Source organism: Caretta caretta, chromosome 15 (genome assembly GCF_965140235.1).
Source record: "Caretta caretta isolate rCarCar2 chromosome 15, rCarCar1.hap1, whole genome shotgun sequence".
Lineage (NCBI taxonomy): Eukaryota > Metazoa > Chordata > Testudines > Cheloniidae > Caretta > Caretta caretta.
In genome coordinates this window covers 603,367-625,610 of record NC_134220.1, presented here as the reverse complement: position 1 = coordinate 625,610, position 22,244 = coordinate 603,367, and the positions used below count along the sequence as shown (strand labels likewise).

The 22,244-nt window shown below is 45.5% G+C and overlaps 1 protein-coding gene across 1 annotated transcript; it reads left to right on the top strand.

Annotated features, from left to right (window-relative positions):
* Window positions 1-12,269: 12,269 nt before the first annotated feature.
* On the top strand, window positions 12,270-14,233 carry LOC142069333 (uncharacterized). The gene is made up of 2 exons (XM_075120142.1): window positions 12,270-13,087; window positions 13,676-14,233. Exons 1-2 carry the CDS (start codon window positions 12,505-12,507, stop codon window positions 14,230-14,232), a joined length of 1,140 nt encoding a protein of 379 aa, XP_074976243.1. The 5' UTR covers window positions 12,270-12,504; the 3' UTR covers window position 14,233.
* The last annotated feature ends 8,011 nt before the right edge of the window (window positions 14,234-22,244 follow it).

Sequence of the window (22,244 nt, the reverse complement as noted above, 5' to 3'; positions counted from 1 at the left end):
GACTTATGAGGAGAGGCTGAGGGAGCTGGGATTGTTTAGTCTGCAGAAGAGAAGAATGAGGGGGGATTTGATAGCTGCTTTCAACTACCTGAAAGGGGGTTCCAAAGAGGATGGCTCTAGACTATTCTCAGTGGTAGCAGATGACAGAACGAGGAGTAATGGTCTCAAGTTGCAGTGGGGGAGATTTAGATTGGATATTAGGAAAAACTTTTTCACTATGAGGGTGGTGAAACACTGGCATGCGTTACCTAGGGAGGTGGTAGAATCTCCTTCCTTAGAGGTTTTTAAGGTCAGGCTTGACAAAGCCCTGGCTGGGATGATTTAACTGGGAATTGGTCCTGCTTCGAGCAGGGGGTTGGACTAGATGACCTTCTGGGGTCCCTTCCAACCCTGATATTCTATGATTCTATGATTCTATGCCTGCTTACAGTGTTATATTGGCCATCTGGTCTGCACAAAAAGTTACAGAACCCTGCTAAGAAAAAGACTATTTGTATGAAATATAAAAGGATTAAGAGAATGGTAAGGGAACAAATATGCGATATAAAACTTGGTAGCTGTAAATAAAAATATCTATTGAAAAGGGCTTTGTGACTATCTGTGTTTCTGTTAGAAGGTCTGTGTGGCCCTTAAGTAAGATAAAAGTTTTGATGGCGCATCTTGGTTTGTTTTCAATGGCCGTATGTCTTTTGAATAAAAAAACAGTTTGTGAGAAACTAGCTCTTGTGTCTTTGTGTAAAAAAGACCCATTTACAGCAAAAAGCTGAAATGTGTGTAGTAGAATCTTGTGAGGAACCCGCTCTACCCCGCAACAAAATGTGTTTAAAATGAAAGCCAAAAAAAGAGGCTTCTCTATAAAACAGGGATGTCTGAGATGTGTTTGAACAGAACAGAGCTGACTCAACCTGTTGAGCTGATGGTTTAACCACACCCCCACTGAATAGTGAGGGTGACTGTACTGAGTCTGTAGGTCTAGATGTGATTACTTCCTCTTGTTGCCATCAGGGTTAAACATATTCGTGATCGGTAATGAAGTTTTGATGGGTGTACAGGAGGTGGGTTTGGATGGTGAGCTCTGATTAATAGTAAATGAAATAAAACCACAGGAGTTTGTAGAACGCTATTGGACAGTTTAAATATAACCCAGCGGCTGGTTGAACGCTATGGGTCACCCTTTCTAGCAATTCAAAGTCATTACAATAATATATTTAAAAAATAAACAAGGGTCTAGCCCCAAACTGAAATGTTTGAAGGGTTCACAAACCTCCACCATACTTTTATAGAATAAGCATTTGCTGTAGAAACATTTAAAAGCCATGGGTATTTGTATGGTGTTTACTATGGTTTCAGAGTAGCAGCCGTGTTAGTCTGTATTCGCAAAAAGAAAAGGAGGACTTGTGGCACCTTAGAGACTAACCAATTTATTTGAGCATAAGCTTTCGTGAGCTACAGCTCGCTTCATCGGATGCATTCTGAGCTGTAGCTCACAAAAGCTCATGCTCAAATAAATTTGTTAGCCTCTAAGGTGCCACAAGTCCTCCTTTTCTTTTTACTATGGTTGTGATACATCCATTTTATTTCTAAACAATCCAAAACTTTAAGCATGAAAGAAACATGTTTAAAAACAAACAAACAAGACATTCATTGATATCAGTAGCATTAAGGATTGTTGTGTATGGTAATTTACTGTTTAATACTATAAGAAGGCCCTACAGTGCTCTGTTTTTTCATTGAAACAGAAAAATGTATTTTAACTAAAAAAAAAAAAAAAAAAGCCAAAAGCAGCCCAGTTGTGCAGACAACTTAATTCCCCCACCCCTCAGATCACACAAGGGAACTTTGGGGAGGGGTGCCTAATTTCCTTAAGTATCTATTAATTCACAGTTGTAAGTGATCGAATCAACCTGCTAACTACAGGCTCTGAAACAAAGAGTTAGGATGGTATAAAAACCTCAGTTTTTTGGGAGACTGTCCTCTTTCAGCAGAAACTATCTTGAACAGAATAGCTGCTGGACTGCAAAACGATGTATGATGCTTGTTTTTAAGTCAGAAAATATATATTATATAATGTCACTCTTTGTCCATGCTGTCCTTACTAAATAATAAAAACAACAAGGAGTCCTTGTGGCATCTTAGAGATTAACAAATTTATTTGGGCATAAGCTTTCATGGGATACAGCCCACTTCATCAGATGCATGGAGTGGAAAATACAGTAAGCAGGAATACCCTCGTTGTTTTTACTGATACAGACTAACACGGCTACCCCTCTGAAACCTGTTACTAAATAATGGTACCTATCTTTATTGCAGTGTGATCTGTTTAGCATGGAAATAGCAACTTCAAGCTGCCTTTCACCAGGGCCAGGTAAAACCCCATTTTTAACTATAGTTGTGCTTAATATTGTTAAATTAAAAAACTCCAGGTATAACACAGATTGCATAGGGATTTGATGCAATTGGGGAATAATACTAACTAAACATTTTGCTTCTTCTTTAATCCAAAGGCCCAAATACACAGGGGGGAAAACAGAATAACCATGTGCCAGCATCCCTTTACCCTGTGGTGGAAGGTAACTTTCTGCAATTGGCTTTTAAAAGCGTGTGTGTGTTTTAAAATGTTTTTAATTGTTTTTTAATTTAATTTAATTTAAAATGTTTTAAAATTTAAATTGTGAGTTGAGATCTGTGCAAGATATATTGTGGGGGGTTTTAAAGTATATGGTTGCAAACTGTTGGTCTGATGTGTTTCAAACGAACAGGGGTTTTTTTACTCTGCAAAATGTGATGTGTTTTTTAAAATGGGTTGTTTTAAAATTAATTAGTGTTTACATTGTTGTTGGTCATTCAGGGGGCGTATGCAAGACATAGTTATGGTGGGGGATTTAAAAAGTATTTTATTGCACACTTTGTTTTTGGGTGCATGGTGGAAAAATATGCTTGTATTAAAAATGTCTAGGTTTTAGAGAAACACTAGTGGTAGAAATAAACCAAAACCTATGTTTGTTGTACAGCTTGAAATGGATTATTTTGTTTTAAAGCTATGACTTTTTAAATAGAAAAACACCCTAATGAGTATTTTATTTTTTAAGTTTACAAGACAGTTTCATGTGTTTTATAATAATAATGTTGTCTGCTCCGTGGTACGGTCAAAACATGAGAGGTCCTTAGATCAGAGGGTAAACAAGTTTAGAAGAAAAAGGAAAGAGACTCCTGAAAAGGAAAATTCACCAGCATCAACGGCTGATGGATGGATGAAGCCCAGTAAATATATTTTGCTTATTGGTTTGGGTATTTAATGAGGTTATGTATTTTAAGCAAATACGTAGGTGTGGGTGAGAAAGATGGTAAAATTAAGTTTTGTAAAATGTTTATTTGATGCTAAATTGGAACATCTCTGTTTTTCATAATCAGGCACGGGCAGCTCTCCTGACAATGCTGTAGTCAGAGCGACAGGGCACCTTCACCAGAACTGCCAAAGAACCAGAAATCTGCTCTGAGACCTTTAACAACAACAAAGCCAACCCAAAACAGCACAAGAGCCCAGACAAGTCATCAGGGCAGTCCAAAGCTCGTGTACGTCTAACCCAAGGACAAAACAAAAGACTCTGGTAAAAAGGAACCACACAAACACAACTCCAGTTCCTCAGCGGTGAACACCACACCAAACCCTGAGAAAACTGTGATTGAAAACACACACATTCACTAACCCGGAGCACGTGCTTTAGGGGGTTGTGAATAAAAAACCAAGGACTGAAAGCTCCTGCGATGCTGGGGTATCTCCTTATGAAGTATATGAAAATTATTACGAATCATTCTCCCAACACAAGGAGCTCGGCACAGCTCTTCGGTATTCTAAAAAGGTTTGGGAAAATATGACGCTTCATTCAGAAAGCTGGTGGGCGCTGTGTCCGCAGGGGTTCTAAAAGAAAGGAGGAGGACTGGAAACTGTATCCAAAATGTAAAAAGCTCTTGCAGGTGACATTCTGAAAAATACTTCAGTTTTTCCAGAGGGTGGCTCTGAGCAGGTGTGACTAGTCGTGGAAAAGGGTCTGGGTAAAAGGATCATCCTCAAGGGTACACATCAGCTAAGGCATAAACAAAAGGGGGGACAGCATTTGGGGGATGTCACGGAGTCCCCGGGCGATGCTGCGGAACTGCTCCCTACGAAGCCAGGCAGGACTCTGGGGAAGTCTCCTTTCTGAGAGCAGCCTGTCTGCAGGACCCACAGCTCACACGGCTTCCCCCTTCCTGGGTCTGACCTTGGAGCATTCAGCCTCCTCTGCCCCTCCGTGCGCTTCCCACAGCGAGTCCGCCCAGGCGGGGTCTGGGGGAAGCCAGAGGGTCCTGCCCCCGAACTCTGCAGTCAGATGTGACTCTCAGCCAGCCAGTAAAACGGAAGGTTTATTAGACGACAGGAACATGGTCTAAAACAGAGCTTGTAGGTGCAGAGAACAGGACCCCTCAGCCGGGTCCATTTTGGAGGCAGTGCGCCAGACAACCACGTCTGCACTTCACTCCATGTCCCCAGCCAGTCCTAAACTGAAACTCTCTCCAGCCCCTCTTCCTCCGGGCTTTGTCCCTTTTCCGGGCCAGGAGGTCACCTGATTCCTTTGTTCTCCAACCCCTTTAGATCTCACCTTGCAGTGGGGAAGGGCCAGGCCATCAGTTGCCAGGAAACAGGGTGTCGGCCATTGTCTATGTCCAGACCCCTGCACACACCTGCCCTCTAGGGCTCTGCAATGATCATACACCCTTATCCCACCACCTAGATACTTAAGAACTGCATGGGGGAAACTGAGGCACTCCCACAATATTCAGAGGAAACATTAAGAACAGTCCTGCTTCGTCACAGGGGATAAACAGATGGCTGCCCAAAAGTGATGGGCCAGGGTCGCTGTAAAATATTTTTAAAAGGCTAAAGAGGTGATGAGGAGAAAAAAACAAAAAGAGAGGCCCCCTATTGGAGACTATCCAGCTCGTGTGTCTGAGAATGCAGAGGCGGAATCTGAGCTGCAGGGTGATGGTGACTCTCACACAGAGTCTGATTTAGAAAATTCCCCAGAAAATCTTTTGCATGCTTCCAAGACACACACTCTGGTTCATCATCAATAAACTTGCAGGATGAAACCTCGTAATTGGGAGGAAACAGATACTGAAAGAGTTCATCAGGTTCTCTCATGATGCTGATATTGGGTAGGTTTGTTCTTTGGCCAAATTTACCCTACAGAGAATTTAAAAACAGTTTAGCCATTTGGCGCTTAGTGGGGTTCAACTTGATCTCATGTTGGCGTTAACTCACGCTTTCTTTCTGTAGAAATCATTAACATACTTATTTTGTATTTCTTCATCTGTGCACCAGCTGGGATACCCGGAAGCCTCTTGTTTTTGGAGGAGGTGTTATTTTATGTGCTCTGAAAAGAGTTTTTCAGCTTTTCCTTCAAAATGCCAGATTTCATAGATTTTAGCCACTGTGTACCCCTTAGCTACGGCCGCGTTCAAGTCCACCGTGCACCAAGTCCCCAGGATGGCCCTCTCCTCGTCAGTATGGGTGCACGTCTCCCACTTCTCGGTTTCCGCACAGGTTCGGCATAGCGGGAACATAAGTTTGCCGCTCACTCTGACAGGTAACAACGGGAAAAAGAGGCCTCTTGGAGGGCACGCTTTAACTTTCGCAATTCCAAAATAATTTGCGAGGAGTCCAAATTTATCATGACCTATATCGGGGTGTCCGATAGGGTATTCTTTGGTTTTGTTTACGAAAGGGTACAAGCTGGTAAAATCATAACAGTGGATTTTTTCCACGGGGGTTAGGTTTGTAATATAGACGGATGGCGGTCGTCCTCCCCCCAGAAAGAGCATCCCTAGGCACGAGAGGCTGAGGCAGCTGGGCTTTGTTTAAGAAATCTGCACGTGCCCTGTCTGTTTCTATCATCACCCCCCTCGTGCTCCCAGAGGCTCCTCACTACATAACCAAGTCTTTTCAGATAGTCAGTCTTGAGCTGCGTCTTGTAATAAAGAAACCCAAAAGTTGTCCTTGCCATAGGGCTCCGTGCTTTCCCACAATAACAGGTGACACAGCCCTGGAAAAAACACCCATTAAACTCAAAGGCCGTGCATACCCCATTAACGATGGCATAACCGTCTAGAAAGTAGGGTCCTACCTGTAATTCCCCATCCTATAAAGCATTCCGTATCTATATATTTTCTTTCAGCCACTGAATAGAGAGGGTCAAATATCTCTTTTTCTGCCTGTGATAGTTGTCTGGAGGGAGATGAGCTACTATGTTAGGCTATAAAAACATAAACCTGTACATAGCCATGCAGTCAGATGACAGCGTTATGTACCGGAAAGTATCTATGTACAATTTTACCTCTGTGAATTTACCAGGGCCTCTCTTGACAATATCTCCCATCTCTGTCATTTTCATGATTTCTTCTCTGTACAGGATGCAAGCCCCTGTCAAAATTTTGACCTCCTGCTGACAGTAATACCTGAGCTCTTTCTGCAAGTGAAACGTCTCATATCTGTTGTCCCGATACCAGTCAAGAAATTCTGCTTTCTCCCTGGGCATCATGCTGTCTACGCCATAGTGCTCCACCCCGGGCATAGGCCCCACATAATTTTGGTTTTCTAAAGTGTTTTTAAAAATGTGGGAAACACCCTTTGCAACCTTCAAACCCATCACCTGCGGGAGCTTGCTAAGCTTCATGGGCAAGAAGTTTAAAGAGTCTATAAAACGAATGCCCAGGCCCTTAACTTCCACACACATTAGTTTACTACCCTGAGTGATCAGTTCTATGCACATCTTTTCCTTCAGCAACTGTCTAATGCTGAAGTATGCATCGTAACCTTTGGAATTGTGCACTAGGAACGTGTGGTCCTGGAACTTTTTGCCAATGAAGGTCTTAACAAAGGTAAAAAGACACTCGCTGCCCTTAAATTCCCAGGATTTTCCCAGCTTTAGGGACATAGCAAAAATGTAATTGGGCACATGCAACCCCGTCTCCTGCGTGCATTCAAAATTGTTAAAAATATACTTTTCCGATGATTTGGGCTTTCTAATGCTCTCCATAAAGCACAGGTGGCTGTCGACATCACCGGTTATCAAACCCTGACACTGCTTATAGCACCTCCCTTTACACCTGTGCCGCTTGTCCCCGTAAGACTGACCCTTATCACATAAAGTTTTAGACAGCTGTTCGACTTGTTTTTTCGATACACCGTCAACGTGTCTGTCTAAATACCCTTTGGACCAACAGTACAGTCTACAGCTAGGACACCTCCGCTGCACGCCCACACTGTCCAAGCACATCACACTCAAGCAGAGGTGGCAACGAGACCTGCAAGAGTGCTCGTGACTATACACCGTGTGGCAAAACTCACAATAATTTTTCGCACCGAACAACTTTTTCACATCCAGAACCCCATAGTAATGCTCATCGTGCAGTGGGTTGAAAAAAATCTTGGGGTACACCGGGCCCCCCCCGTTTTAAAAAAACCCACCCATCTTTTGCCACATAAAGCACCACCCGTCTGTTGACTCCTAAATGCTGTTCAAATGCTGCAACGGTGCTGAGCAGAACCTTTTTTGATCTGACCACCGCAGTTTCTCGTGCAACTTTCTCGTCCCGTCTGCCCCATCCACGTCTGTGGGTTTGCAGTCAGACATGACGGCCAAGAGCCCGCCCACAAAACACAGATTGGTACCGGTATAAGTCAGGTCTACTCAACACGGTCTCTTTTCATGGGCGATTTGACAACTGAGGCTAGAATTTAAAACTCTACAGCCACCCCGCCCATGTTTTTACAACCATCACGACGATGTGCAACGTCCCATTGACATGCAGCTCTCCATTACTCTGTAACTGCTTTGAGGTCTCGTTTAAGAAATCTTCAGCAGACAGCTCATCCCTAGTTCTTCTTACCAAAAACAAAGGGTTGGTTAAATTACGACTTTCTAAACGTAACTGAACGTAATTGTCTGGGGCTACCCTACTGTTAATGTCATCGAGAACTAGCTGTATCCCCCTGTGTACGGCTTCAGCAACCTGCTAAGCTGAATTTATTCACTCAAGACTGACAAAACAAAATTCCTCACAATACACCGAACCCCGAAAACTAGGTAATTCCCATTGCCAACTTCTCACTCGCTCCATATATACGTCTGTATGAGGGTCTGCATCTGCACTTTCAGGGTTACTTGGGGGTTCCATTGTTCTCTGCCAGATGCTAGATGTAGACCTGGCAGATGCTCACGGTCGATTAACAGAGAACGAACTTTCATGTGTTTACCAGCTGTCTGCACCAGATTCATGTATTCTCTCACGCAGCGTCCGGCCTCGAAGTCTGGTTGCAGAGGCTTGGTTGGTATCTGTTCACCATCTGCATACACGGCCACAAAATTAATATCGTAATGTTTAAAATGCAAGAGGCTCCACTAAAAGCATCATCACCCACGAACCCCAGGACAAGCATTTTGGGTAACTGTCCCAAGAACAGGTTCTCCTGGTTACTGACCCTGCTGCCCGCGGGGACGCTAAACACCTTCATTCCCACACGGACCACAGGGGATTTAGGATTAGCAGTAAGCCGGGCCTCCATGTGCCCCAGACGGACACTCGGGGCCACCCGTATTTTCTTCACAAAAAGGGAAGCTGATACAATGCACAGTTTAAAGCCTTCGGCTGCACTGCCCATTAAACAGAAAGTGTCTTTGCTGCGCATCAGTTTAATTTTCACATCCACTCCATTCAACAAAAGTTTTTCTTGAAAAAACAGGTCGCTGTGTAGATGACCCAACAGCTCTACCATTCTGCTCTGGACCTGCAGCTTTGCACGCCTCACAAACCCTAGATTCCCACCATCCAGCTCTGTTTCTTCATGTTGTCCGGGAGTGCCTTTGTAAAACAGGCTGGTGGAAAATTGCATGGCGAGTGTGTCATTGCTGTAATTGAGCACCGATTCTATAAAGCCCCTGTAAGGGTAACAGTTTGTTGCTTTAGCTTATGAGGTGATCTCCCAGTGTGACGTCCAACTGACTGAAAATAGAGGCCACGGGGTAATTCACCAGGCTCACCTCAGTGTCCCCGGCGAGTTCAGTTCCATCTCCTTTTACACTCTTGTAACACAGGTTCAGCAGCGTGTTGTTTAAAACCATATAATCTACGCCATTCCCTGCTATAAAGACATAGATGGGGACAGCCTCTGTAACAGCAGATAGAGGCAGCACCTCGATGGAGATGCTTTTCTTGATGCTGGTCTGCGTAGGGGCTATTTGGAACACTTGGTTTGGTGCACTCTTCAGACCCACAGTGAACAAAATGAAGTGAGCTGTAGCTCACGAAAGCTCATGCTCAAATAAATTTGTTAGTCTCTAAGGTGCCACAAGTCCTCCTTTTCTTTATGTTGATTTAAATATCTCTCTTTTACCCAGGCTTCCTCTTGGATTTCGCTTATGGCCAGCCCTGAATGCCAAAGCCCTTCTTTTAAAGGGTTTCGGGGGACCCGTGCATCACGGGTATGATGCATTTGTCTTTGTCTTTCTCTTTTTAATGTACATCAGCCCCGATCCCTCCTGTACAGCTGGATTCCCCACCTTCTCCAGAACAGCATGGGAGACATGGCCTACCACGTCTTCAGCTATGTTTTGAGCAGCGGTTTTTACATGGTGTTTAATAATCTCTAACCCCCTCCTCAAAAGCGGTATGGCTTTTCGAAAGAGGCTATGGAATATTCCGCCCATGCTGCTCCATACATCACCGGGTCCCCATGATATCCAGGAAGGGTGTATCCAGCCTGGGTTTTGTAATAGCTGCTGTAGATGGTGGGGTCACCATAGCGCTTTGCTTTATAAAACCTCACTCTCTTTGGGGACACAGGTACATCTTGATGATCACCTTGCCGAAGCAAAATGAGATGTGTCTGTTCTGATCTGTCTTTATTTCAGCAGTGATGGTGTCGATATGATGTTTACTGACAGGGACATAATGAGGTTCATCGTAGGTGATGGTGACAAACTCATTGTTCCTTCCTCTGATAGGGACGCAGCGTAACAGGGGAATGGAAAAGTCCCCCACAAACTGGTGTTCTAGGATATTTGTGTAGAGATACAAGGAGTTGACACCCTCTGTGATGCCTGCTGAGAAGGGGATTTTTTGGACACTGCACTTGGGGCCCAAACCCAGAATGTTAGCTAACTCCCTGCCAGTAGAAAACATATAAGGAAAATTGGCGGATTTAAGTCTAATTTTTCTACCCACAGTGTGGTTGTTCATGACCACCTGAGGCGGTCTGGGATGACGGCCACGGTACTGTTCATATGATCCAGTAATTCGGGTAATAACCTCATCGTAGGATGAAACTCCACGCCGTATCGCCAAAGGTGATTTCGAAAGGGGTGTCTTCGTTGATCGTGTTCCAGCTGTGCGGATATTGTATTTCCACTAACCCCACCTCCCAGGCAGCTGGGAGATCCAAGGGCTTAATTAGCCGTATTGTAAAGTTTGAGCTGGTCTTTTGGGGAAAAACCCCAGAGCTGGCGTTGCTGGGCAAAGTAATGTAAAACCCACTGTCGCTCATCTCTCTCTTTCTCTCTCTCTCTCTCTCTCTCTGCAGGAGGAATCCTTTTTGTTGGTGTCTAAGTGTCACAGAGTTGAAAAGCTTCCACCCACTGTTAAACTTATTGGGCCACCCCAACCATTTCACCAGTAGCTGCTTTTTTCCTCCGTTTCCTTTCTCTGCTAGAACTTTTTCAATCCTGTAAATCCTGTCTCATTTGGGGTTTACTTTTTGTAATTCTTCAGGGTAAAAAGATCCAGTAACAGTCTCACCCTTGTAATCTTTTAATCAGTATACAAGTCTCTGGCCCCTGGTTAAGTCTTCATCCACTATGAATATCTCATTGGTAAACATTTGTTAATAACCTTTTTCAAAAGCTCCTTTGGTTTTAGATAGTCTCACGTGGCCGCCTTTTCTAAAAGGGGCAACAACCGGTTTATTTTAAAACTGTCTCCGTCAGGGCCGTCTTTAGGTATAAACAGCATACATGACTGTGTAGGGCACCCGAAAATTTGGGGCACCCCTGGGTCTTAGTGTCCACTCTTCTGCTTCTTCTTATCCCTGTTTCAGAGTAACAGCCGTGTTAGTCTGTATTCGCAAAAAGAAAAGGAGTACTTGTGGCACCTTAGAGACTAACCAATTTATTTGAGCATAAGCTTTCATGAGCTACGGCTGCTGCAGCCTGGTGAGTCTTCCTCTGGAGGGGATCTAGTAACTTAAAGGCGAAAAAGCCTCCAGCCTGCCAGACCTATTAGCACAACATTGAAACTGTTAAAGAGCCATTCAAGTGGTAATAAGAAAAGGAGTACTTGTGGCACCTTAGAGACTAACCAATTTATTTGAGCTCAAATAAATTGGTTAGTCTCTAAGGTGCCACAAGTACTCCTTTTCTTTTTGCGAATACAGACTAACACGGCTGTTACTCTGAAACCTGTCAAGTGGTAATGAAGCCATTTAACAGGCATTTGCCAACCCCCAGGTATATACTGTTACTTTCTGAATTTACTGACAAAAACAGTTGTGCATTACAGTAATATTTACTCAGAACATGTTAGTCTTCAGGACCTTAGTTTAAAATTTGCTTTAAAAATATTTCATTAGTGTGTTGCTGAAGATTATAAAATCACATCTCTAAAAAATCCTTGCATAGATTTTTAGCTGCACAGTCTGAGTATTCATCTTTAGTCTTAAATGCTTGGATCTTCAGACATATAGTTTTTTAAATAAATCCTTCAAAAGACCACCCTTATCTAAAATACACTTTTTAATTTTAATTACTATAGTACAAAAAACTTGCTTCCAAAGTCTTCCTGTCCTTTCTGTCCATCCCTTTCTCCCTTCACCCCCGTGTTGAAGAGAGCCCTTAAAGGGACAACACCCCTTTCCTTCCAGATAGATGGACAAACGAGTTTCCCTTTCTTTACTTTTGACTATTTGATGAACTAGTTTTAAGAGAACCCTCCAGCAAAATCAGTACCTTAGTAAGATATAAAATCTTTGTTATGCCTAAAATCTTTGGAAATATATTTTTCAAAGTTGGTGAAATTTCATAAACATGTCTATTGTTATGGAGATCACACAAAGTAAATTAGCCCTGGTCTACACTAGGACTTTAGGTCGAATTTAGCAGCGATAATCGATGTAAACCTGCACCCGTCCACACAATGAAGCCCTTTATTTCGACTTAAAGGGCTCTTAAAATAGATTTCCTTACTCCACCCCTGACAAGTGGATTAGCGCTTAAATCGACGTTGCTGGCTCGAATTTGGGGTACTGTGGACACAATTCGATGGTATTGGCCTCCGGGAGCTATCCCAGAGTGCTCCATTATGACCGCTCTGGACAGCAATCTCAACTCAGATGCACTGGCCAGGTAGACAGGAAAAGAACCGCGAACTTTTGAATCTCATTTCCTGTTTGGCCAGCGTGGCAAGCTGCAGGTGACCATGCAGAGCTCATCAGCACAGGTGACCATGATGGAGTCCCAGAATCGCAAAAGAGCTCCAGCATGGACCGAACGGGAGGTACGGGATCTGATCACTGTTTGGGGAGAGGAATCCATGCTATCAGAACTCCGTTCCAGTTTTCGAAATGCCAAAACCTTTGTGAAAATCTCCCAGGGCATGAAGGACAGAGGCCATAACAGGGACCCGAAGCAGTGCCGCGTGAAACTGAAGGAGCTGAGGCAAGCCTACCAGAAAACCAGAGAGGCGAACAGCCGCTCTGGGTCAGAGCCCCAAACATGCTGCTTCTATGATGAGCTGCATGCCATTTTAGGGGGTTCAGCCACCACTACCCCAGCCGTGTTGTTTGACTCCTTCAATGGAGATGGAGGCAATACGGAAGCAGGTTTTGGGGACGAAGAAGATGATGATGAGGAGGAGGTTGTAGATAGCTCACAGCAAGCAAGCGGAGAAACCGGTTTTCCCGACAGCCAGGAACTGTTTCTCACCCTAGACCTGGAGCCAGTACCCCCCGAACCCACCCAAGGCTGCCTCCTGGACCCAGCAGGCGGAGAAGGGACCTCTGGTGAGTGTACCTTTTAAAATACTATACATGGTTTAAAAGCAAGCATGTGAAAGGATTACTTTGCCCTGGCATTTGCGGTTCTCCTAGATGTAGTCCTAAAGCCTTTGCAAAAGGTTTCTGGGGAGGGCAGCCTTATTGCGTCCTTCATGGTAGGACACTTTACCACTCCAGGCCAGTAACACGTACTCGGGAATCATTGTAGAACAAAGCATTGCAGTGTATGTTTGCTGGCATTCAAACAACATCCGTTCTTTATCTCTCTGTGTTATCCTCAGGAGAGTGAGATATAATTCATGGTCACCTGGTTGAAATAGAGTGCTTTTCTTCAGGGGACACTCAGAGGAGCCCATTCCTGCTGGGCTGTTTGCCTGTGGCTAAACAGAAATGTTCCCCGCTGTTAGCCACAGGGAGGGGGGAAGGTTGAGGGGGTAGTCACGCGGTGGGAGGAGGCAAAATGCGACCTTGTAACGAAAGCACATGTGCTATGTATGTAATGTTAACAGCAAGGTTTACCCTGAAAGAGTGTAGCCACTGTTTTATAAAATGTGTCTTTTTAAATACCGCTGTCCCTTTTTTTTTCTCCACCAGCTGCATGTGTTTCAATGATCACAGGATCTTCTCCTTCCCAGAGGCTAGTGAAGCTTAGAAAGAAAAAAAAACGCACTCGCGACGAAATGTTCTCCGAGCTCATGCTGTCCTCCCACACTGACAGAGCACAGACGAATGCGTGGAGGCAAATAATGTCAGAGTGCAGGAAAGCACAAAATGACCGGGAGGAGAGGTGGCGGGCTGAAGAGAGTAAGTGGCGGGCTGAAGAGAGTAAGTGGCGGGCTGAAGACAGGGCTGAAGCTCAAATGTGGCGGCAGCGTGATGAGAGGAGGCAGGATTCAATGCTGAGGCTGCTGCAGGACCAAACCAGTATGCTCCAGTGTATGGTTGAGCTGCAGCAAAGGCAGCTCGAGCACAGACTGCCACTGCTGCCCCTCTGTAACCAACCGCCCTCCTCCCCAAGTTCCATAGCCTCCTCACCCAGACGCCCAAGAACGCGGTGGGGGGGCCTCCGGCCAACCAGCCACTCCACCACAGAGGATTGCCCAAAAAAAGAAGGCTGTCATTCAATAAATTTTAAAGTTGTAAACTTTTAAAGTGCTGTGCTTAAAGTGCTGTGTGGCATTTTCCTTCTCTCCTCCACCACCCCTCCTGGGCTACCTTGGTAGTCATCCCCCTATTTGTGTGATGAATGAATAAAGAATGCATGAATGTGAAGCAACAATGACTTTATTGCCTCTGCAAGCGGTGATTGAAGGGAGGAGGGGCGGGTGGTTAGCTTACAGGGAACTAGAGTGAACCAAGGGGCGGGGGGTTTCATCAAGGAGAAACAAACAGAACTTTCACACCGTAGCCTGGCCAGTCATGAAACTGGTTTTCAAAGCTTCTCTGATGCGTACCGCGCCCTCCTGTGCTCTTCTGACCGCCCTGGTGTTTGGCTGCGCGTAACCAGCAGCCAGGCAATTTGCCTCAACCTCCCACCCCGCCATAAACGTCTCCCCCTTACTCTCACAGATATTGTGGAGCACACAGCAAGCAGTAATAACAGTGGGAATATTGGTTTCGCTGAGGTCTAAGCGAGTCAGTAAACTGCGCCAGCGCGCCTTTAAACGTCCAAATGCACATTCTACCACCATTCTGCACTTGCTCAGCCTGTAGTTGAACAGCTCCTGACTACTGTCCAGGCTGCCTGTGTACGGCTGAGCCATGGCATTAAGGGGTAGGCTGGGTCCCCAAGGATAACTATAGGCATTTCAACATCCCCAACAGTTATTTTCTGGTCTGGGAATAAAGTCCCTTCCTGCAGCTTTTGAAACAGACCAGAGTTCCTGAAGATGCGAGCATCATGCACCTTTCCCGGCCATCCCACGTTGATGTTGGTGAAACGTCCCTTGTGATCCACCAGAGCTTGCAGCACTATCGAAAAGTACCCCTTGCGGTTTATGTACTCAGCGGCTTGGTGCTCCGGTGCCAAGATAGGGATATGGGTTCCGTCTATAGCCCCACCACAGTTAGGGAATCCCATTGCAGCAAAGCCATCCACTATGACCTGCACATTTCCCAGGGTCACTACCCTTGATATCAGCAGATCTTTGATTGCGTGGGCTACTTGCATCACAGCAGCCCCCACAGTAGATTTGCCCACTCCAAATTGATTCCCAACTGACCGGTAGCTGTCTGGCATTGCAAGCTTCCACAGGGCTATCGCCACTCGCTTCTCAACTGTGAGGGCTGCTCTCATCTTGGTATTCATGCGCCTCAGGGCAGGGGAAAGCAGGTCACAAAGTTCCATGAAAGTGCCCTTACGCATGCGAAAGTTTCGCAGCCACTGGGAATCGTCCCAGACCTGCAACACTATGCGGTCCCACCAGTCTGTGCTTGTTTCCCGAGCCCAGAATCGGCGTTCCACAGCATGAACCTGCCCCATTAGCACCATGATGCATGCATTGGCAGGGCCCATGCTTTCAGAGAAATCTGTGTCCATGTCCTGATCACTCACGTGACGGCGCTGACGTCGCCTCCTCGCCCGGTATCGCTTTGCCAGGTTCTGGTGCTGCATATACTGCTGGATAATGCGTGTGGTGTTTAATGTGCTCCTAATTGCCAAAGTGAGCTGAGCGGCCTCCATGCTTGCCTTGGTATGGCGTCCGCACAGAAAAAAGGCGCGGAACGATTGTCTGCCGTTGCTCTGACGGAGGGAGGGGCGACTGACGACACGGCTTACAGGGTTGGCTTCAGGGAGCTAAAATCAACAAAGGGGGTGTCTGTACATCAAGGAGTATTTCAGGCAGGACTTCACAGAGGGTTCCAATAAGAAATGGTGCACCTAAGTTATCGTTCTTATTGGAACAAGGAGGTTAGCCTGGCCTCTGATTGATACATGGCTAGATTTACCTCGCTGCACCTTCTCTGTGAGTGACTGCAGTGTGACCTAGAGGAATGAGTCCCCTAGACAGGGGAGGAGGCAAATGAGTACAAAACAAATCTGGTCTATTTCTTGTTTTGACCCACTCCATCTATCTTTTACATCTTTGGCTGGCAGCAGACAGTGCAGAAGGACTGCATGCCATCCACATCTCATGGCTGCTCGGCAGAAGATGGTACAGTACGACTGCTAGCAGTCCGTATCGCCTGCCCGCTCACCATAAGACGGTTCAATAGGACTGACTGCAGGACTAAAGAGAATGACCTGGTCAAGTCACTCCAAATTTAGTCCCTGCACCCATGTCTGCCCAGGCGCTCCCAGCCGACGTGGCCAGGAGCACCTCGGACACGACGAGGACGACTACCAGTCGTATTGCACCGTCTGCTGCCAGAAGGCAAGGGGTTGCTGCTACTGTGTAGCAATGCCATACCGCGTCTGCCAGCACCCAGGAGACATAGGGTGACAGTTACCTGAGCGGGCTCCATGCTTGCCGTGGTATGGCGTCTGCACAGGTAACTCAGGAAAAAAGGCGCGAAATGATTGTCTGCCCTTGCTTTCACGGAGGGAGGGAGGGAACGGGGGCCTGATGATATGTACCCAGAACCACCCGCGACAATGTTTTAGCCCCATCAGGCATTGGGATCTCAACCCAGAATTCCAATGGGCAGCGGAGACTGCGGGAACTGTGGGATAGCTACCCACAGTGCAACGCTCCGGAAGTCGACTCTAGCCTCGGTACTGTGGAAGCGCTCCGCCGAGTTAATGCACTTAATGCACTTAGAGCATTTTCTGTGGGGACACACACACTCGAATATATAAAACCGATTTCTAAAAAACCGACTTCTATAAATTCGACCTTATTCCGTAGTGTAGACATACCCTAAGTGTTCCCTTTTTCTAAAAACAACGAACATTGTTATGAACACACTAAACCTCTGTGACTGATTAATTTAAAACAACGTCTTTGTTTCAGCGAGTTAAATATGTAGTAATCTGGAATGATTACTTTATGAAGGCTTAAGAGTACATTTAAAATATAAAATCAGCTTAGAAATACTGATTAAGAAAATGGAAAAGAGAGAAGAGCTGCATCATGTATTCCACAATATTTAAGTGGAGTGCCCCAGGGGTCGGTCCTGGGGCCGGTTTTGTTCAACATCTTTATTAATTATCTGGATGATGGGATAGATTGCACCCTCAGCAAGTTCACAGATGACACTAAGATGGGGAGTACTTGTGGCACCTTAGAGACTAACCAATTTATTTGAGCATAAGCTTTTGTGAGCTACAGCTGTACGAAAGCTTATGCTCAAATAAATTGGTTACTGAGCTGTAGCTCACAAAAACTTATGCTCAAATAAATTGGTTAGTCTCTAAGGTGCCAAAAGTCCTCCTTTTCTTTTTGCGAATACAGACTAACACGGCTGCTACTCTGAAACTAAGATGGGGGGAGAGGTACGCTGGAGGGTAGGAATAGGGTCCAGAGTGACCTAGACAAATTGGAGGATTGGGCCAAAAGAAATCTGATGAGGTTCAACAAGGACAAGTGCAGAATCCTGCACTTAGGACAGAAGAATCCCAGGCACTGCTACAGCCTAGGGACCGACTGGCTAAGCAGCAGTTCTGCAGAAAAGGACCTGGGGATTACATCAGATGAGAAGTGGATATGAGTCAACAGTGTGCCCTTGTTGCCAAGAAGGCTAACGGCACATTGGGCTGTATTAGTAGGAGCATTGCCAACGGATCGAGGGACGTGATCGTTCCCCTCTATTTGGCACTGGTGAAGCCACACCTGGAGTATTGCGTCCAGTTTTGGGGCCCCCCACTACAGAAAGGATGTGGACAAATTGGAGAGAGTCCAGTGGAGGGCAACAAAAATGATCAGGGGGCTGGGGCACATGACTTATGAGGAGAGGCTGAGGGAACTGGGGATGTTTAGTCTGCGGAAGAGAAGAATGAGGGGGGATTTGATAGCTGCTTTCAACTTCCTGAAGGGGGGTTCCAAAGAGGATGGAACTCGGCTGTTCTCACTGGTGACAGGTGACAGAACAAGGAGTAATGGTCTCAAGTTGCAGTGTGGGAAGTCTAGGTTGGATATTAGGAAACACTATTTCACTAGGAGGGTGGTGAAGCACTGGAATAGGTTACCTAGGGAGGTGATGGAATCCTCAGAGGTTTTTACGGTCAGGCTTGACAAAGCCCTGGCTGGGATGATTTAGTTGGGGATTGGTCCTGCTTTGAGCAAGGGGTTGGACTAGATGACCTCCTGAGGTCTCTTCCAACCCTAATTGTCTATAATTCAGCAAGACAGCTGTCTCACCCTTACTACAAAGTTTTTGCAAATAAATCTCGGACAAACTTCAGGGCATATCAAAAAACCTGTGACTGACATTTTTTATTCCCAAGTTTAGTGCTTTTAATTAGGTACCTTCTGCATGTCCAGTCTTCACCATCTGGCATGCTGTAGAAAACATGCTCCATTTTTTTTAGAAAGAAATTGCAGAAGAGTGTTTTTTTCAAATGTCATTTGCTTCATTTGGGTTCAGGGATTTGGCTGGAAGAGGGTGAGCAGGGATGGGGAGTGAAGAGAGGAGGGAGACAGTGGGGAGAGGGCAGGGCCTGGGCAGAGTGGGGCAGGGCCTGGGGCGGAGCAGGAGTGGAGTATAGGTGGGGCTACAGGCCGAAGAGGTGGGCTGGGGAGCTTCAGCCACTGCCCATGACAGCAGGTAAGAGCGGGTCGGCTCCCGCACAGCCAGTGCGCGCTGCAGTCCCCTTAGGCAGGGGCCGTATTCACAGAGCCAAATGCGCCAGAGCTGCGCATTCTGCCTGAGGGAGAGGGTACGGGGGTCTCTGCAGGGAACTGTGACTCTCCGCCGCCGTGAGGAGGGCCGGGTGGCTTGGTATCTATCCTTTGCTGCCCCACAGCGCCTCTCCTGCCCCCCACCCCGCTCCGCCCCAGGCTCCGAGCCCGGGCTGCCGTTGGGTAGAGGGACACCAATTTAATAATACTGCGGAGGGCCCCATAAATCCTTAAGGATGGCCCTGGTCTCTGTAAACTGTTTTCCATATCTTTAGAGAATTTGAAGGGTTAACATCAGCGGGTCTGATATGTATAGTGCCTTTCAGCCTGTGATGGTTGAGAATAGTGCAGTTGTCTCAGAGTTGGTTCTGAATTCAATTAAAGCCCAGGAAGGGAATGATCCTCAGTTTGCGTCTGCTCGGGAGAATGGCGCTGTAACTAGGTCGCATCCAGTTAGTGTCTATGCAAAATCCCAGACAATTCTAGTGCTTGTATTTTGCCCATTGCAAGTGTGTGGCTGGGAAAGGGTGTAGCAACTCTGTCTAATCAGGGTGAGATCCTAGCCAGGGCACAAGGAGAGCATAAAGGTGATTTGATAGTGTTACCTACTGATGATGTGGAAACTTGTAGCAAGAAGGAAAAGATTCCTGAACTTGTTTGTGGCAATGGGAAGGAGAATTCTTCTAACCTTTTATCTAGTGAGTCTATAAGTTTGCCTGAAAGGGGATTGTGTAGGAATCCGTCTGATGGGCCAGAGGTGATTCTGGATGTAAGTGAGACCCAGAAAGAGTCTGTTGTTGCTCAAGGAAGTGTTCCTCTAGAGCAAGCCCTAGGTGAAGAGGGTAAAGGCAGACTTTCTATGAGGGGTGACAGAGTAGCAGTCGTGTTAGTCTGTATTCACAAAAAGAAAAGGAGGACTTGTGGCACCTTAGAGACTAACCAATTTATTTGATCATAAGCTTTCGTGAGCTACAGCTCACTTCATTGGATGTGAATTGTTGCTTAAAGAAGTTCCTGAAGAAAGGAATCCTCGTGGTAGTCTTTGCAAGCAGTTTGCTGTAGCTGAAGGGTATGAAAGTGATTTAATCAAGGATTTAATCTCTCTGGTCACGCAATCACAGACATGAAGGTCGCTATCTTACAACAAAAAAACTTCAAATCCAGACTCCAGCGAGAAACTGCTGAATTGGAATTCATTTGCAAATTGGATACTATTAATTTAGGCTTAAATAGAAACTGGGAGTGGCTAAGTCATTATGCGTAGCCTATTTCCCCTTGTTTTTTTCAAACCCCCCCCCCCCCCCCGACGTTCTGGTTAAACTTGGATTTATGCTGGAAATGGCCCACCTTGATTATCATGCACATTGTAAGGAGAGTGGTCAGTTTGGATGAGCTATTGCCAGCAGGAGAGTGAGTTGGGGGGGGGGGGGGGGAGAAAACCTGGATTTGTGCTGGAAATGGCCCACCTTGATTATCATGCACATTGTAGGGAGAGTGGTCACTTTGGATGAGCTATTACCAGCAGGAGAGTGAGTTTGTGTGTGTGGGGGGGGGGGGGTGAGAAAACCTGTATTTGTGCTGGAAATGGCCCACCTTGATTTTCATACACATTGTGAGGAGAGTAGTCACTTTGGATAAGCTATTACCAGCAGGAGAGTGAGTTTGTGTGTGTGGTTTTTGGAGGGGGGTGGGGGGGTGAGAAAACCTGGATTTGTGCTGGAAATGGCCCACCTTGATTATCATACACATTTTAAAGAGAGTGGTCACTTTGGATGGGCTATTACCAGCAGGAGAGTGAGTTTGTGTGTGTATGGGGATTGGGGGGGGGGGGTGAGAAAACCTGGATTTGTGCTGGAAATGGCCCAAACTTGATGATCTCTTTAGATAAGCTATTACCAGCAGGAGAGTGGGGTGGGAGGAGGTATTGTTTCATGGTCTCTGTGTATATAATGTCTTCTGCAGTTTCCACAGTATGCATCCGATGAAGTGAGCTGTAGCTCACGAAAGCTCATGCTCAAATAAATTGGTTAGTCTCTAAGGTGCCACAAGTCCTCCTTTTCTTTTTCCTTTTGAAAGATCCAGTGTGGATAGTTTTGAGAAGGGCTCAGATGGAATGAAAGCTGTTAAGAAAGTTAAATAGTCCTATAACCAAGTGGCTGTGTTTGGCCAGCTAGTTGGGGAGACAAGGTTGTTGAGAGAGGAATGTCTCCATGCTGATTCTGCAAGTGAACAGTCTGTGTCTCAGGTTCAGAGGGAAGACTGGGGAGCTGAGTCTGCAGAGCAGAACAGCTGGGCAGTTAATCCCTCTAGAATGCAGGGGATGGCAGGTTTACTCTCATCTCTAGACACTTGGGATATGACTTGTAGTCTCTCAGTGAACTTAACATCTAATTCCATGTGGAAGTGGAGGTTGGTAAGGGAAAGACAACAAAACTTTGAGTTTAGCTTGTTAGTGAAAATGAATGGTATCTCTTTAAGACAGAGTCCAGCCTTGGGATCCGTAGCAGTTAAGGATCTGAAAACTGGTGAACTGGCTTCTGTCTGTGGTAATGCAAATTACATGGCTGGCAGGGAGAAGAAGGACTTGCTAATAGCTAAAAGAAAAGGAGTACTTGTGGCACCTTAGAGACTAACAAATGTATTATTGCTAATAGCTGTTAGCACAGAGAGCACACTCAATCAGCCAGTGAATTCTGTTAAGCAAGAGAAATCAGGGTTTGATCCTTCAGGACAGGAAGGAAAGAGAGACCTTAATTTTGAAAAGGGAAGCCACAGGCTAACCCTAAAAGGCCCAAACCCCAATGGTATTGAGCCAAAAGTGTGGCATGACAAAAATTATTGTAAATGGACACTTGCAATGAATTTGTTGTTATTGCTAATGGTAATTCTTGTAACTAATGTTAATATTACCAAAAACTGTAAAAATGTACAATGTGCCTAATCTTTTGGAAAATCCCTTAAATATGTTAAAAGTGATACATAAGATCACACTTTATGTTAAAAGGCCTTGTTATATTGATGTTGCACAGTTAATGCCTGTAAACAGTACTGGAACTTTTCACAGGAGAAAAGACATTCCAGACCTGATGTGCTGTATGAAAAGGGAAACTGAGGCACACTACCATATTGCTTTCATGGTTAAATGCCAAGATTCCTATACTATGAACAACATTAATATTTACATTGACTTGATGTTAATTGGGTTCCAGACATTTGCGAGAACATGTATGAATAAAGTAGCTATGTTCTTTAGCTCTTGGCAAGATCACATATGCTGCAAGAGCAGATCCAATCCACTATTGTTCTAACTAAGTTTTACCTTAAGTTTGTAAAGAAATTCAATCATGTTATTGAACATGACTTTGATAAACCATTTCTGTTGT